Source organism: Triticum aestivum, unplaced genomic scaffold, assembly GCF_018294505.1.
Source record: "Triticum aestivum cultivar Chinese Spring unplaced genomic scaffold, IWGSC CS RefSeq v2.1 scaffold255908, whole genome shotgun sequence".
NCBI classification, from domain to species: domain Eukaryota; kingdom Viridiplantae; phylum Streptophyta; class Magnoliopsida; order Poales; family Poaceae; genus Triticum; species Triticum aestivum.
Window position 1 is genome coordinate 1 of NW_025265504.1, and position 1,532 is coordinate 1,532.

The window sequence follows — 1,532 nt, forward strand, 5'->3', positions numbered from 1 at the left end:
GATCCTGAAGGGAGTTGGGCACATCCAGGTGCCACTCTTGAAGGTTGCCCAACGAGCTGCGGCAATCTGAGCGTCGACTACCCCTTCGGCATCGGATCCAGGTGCTCCCGTGGTCCAGATTTTAATCTCACTTGCAACGACACCACTAAGCCCCCCACGCTCTTCCTGAGCGACGGCATCAGCGAGGTGCTCGATGACCTTGCCGTTAGCTATCAGGATGATGGCAATCTTCATCTTGACAGAATCTTCAGTACCTCCTTCCGGCATACCATCCTCATGAAACCTGGTGTCCATGTCTATGACTGGTCTTTCAAACCGCCCGGGAGGTCCTTTGAGTACATCGGGCAAACAGCTCTAAACATCACCGGCTGTGACCTGGACGTGTATTGGGTCAATGACAATGCCGGCACTACCACACGGGCCTGCAGAACTGTGTGCCCAGACCAAGGGATCACAGAGACGGTGGCTAGGCACCATTGTAACGGCACCGGCTGTTGTAGTTTTAATGTTGGTGGCCTTGACAATGGTGCTTTTCACCTTACATTTGTCCAGGGGCACAAAAAAATCAACAACGGTGCAGGGTCTAAGTCTAACCGGACTGCTCCACTGTGGGATAGAATCAGTATAACAGATGATGGTGGTGTCATGATTTTGTGGCAAATAGTGGATCAACCCAACTGTGTTGCTGCCATGCGAGACAGGACAGCATACGCCTGTGTCAGCAAACACTCCGACTGCTACGATGTAGAAGGCTACATCTGCGTCTGCAACCCCGGCTATTCAGGCAACCCCTTCATTAAAGAAGGCTGCTCCAAAGACAAAGGTAACTACTGTCAATCAAGCGACTCGACACATACAACTTCGTTAGGTATTTTATAGGCGTTGAAACTTGAATATGTACTAACCTTCTACCACTCAAACTAGGGTATAATCCAATTCCGAGTAGGGTTGACTGTACTCGTCGGTGTGGTAACATTACTGTGGAATTCCCGTTTGGCTTAGAAGAGGGTTGCTTTGCCCGGGAAGAGTTTCACCTCAACTGCACAAATACAACGTCATCGACTGTTCTAATGCTGGAGGATTTTGAGGTGGCCGGCATGAATATTGAAAAAGGGACCTTTGAGTACAACGACCATAGCCCTGTAGAACAAATATCTAGAGGACGCATCCTTTTTGTGGGTTATGAGTTTTTATCCTCTCTGCAGTGGGTAGCTGCCAATCTAAGTTGCCTAGAAGCCCAACTTGATACATCTGGATATGCTTGTGTGAGTATCAACAGCAGGTGCGTGGGAGTAAATGCTACAATTGACTATAGATTTTCTGAAGCTACTAAAGAAGACACCTATGTCGGTTATCGTTGTAAATGCACTGACGGCTTCAAAGGAAACCCATACATCCAAAATGGCTGTCGAGGTACCCTCTATCTCTCACACACATGCATGCACGCATCGCACATAATGTATATAACCATTTCAATTTCATATGGCATCTACCTAGTAGATTGTTTCTGGCTTCCGTTGCACGCATGTCGT

At 48.0% G+C, this 1,532-nt stretch overlaps 1 protein-coding gene across 1 annotated transcript; it reads left to right on the forward strand.

Moving 5' to 3' along the window:
* Positions 1-43: 43 nt before the first annotated feature.
* LOC123177939 (wall-associated receptor kinase-like 2) lies at positions 44-1,413 on the forward strand (the record flags this gene model as incomplete). The annotated part of the gene is made up of 2 exons (XM_044591352.1): positions 44-823; positions 925-1,413. Coding segments are annotated over 2 exons (1,269 nt in total), but the record flags the coding sequence as incomplete, so codon positions are not given.
* Positions 1,414-1,532: the final 119 nt, after the last annotated feature.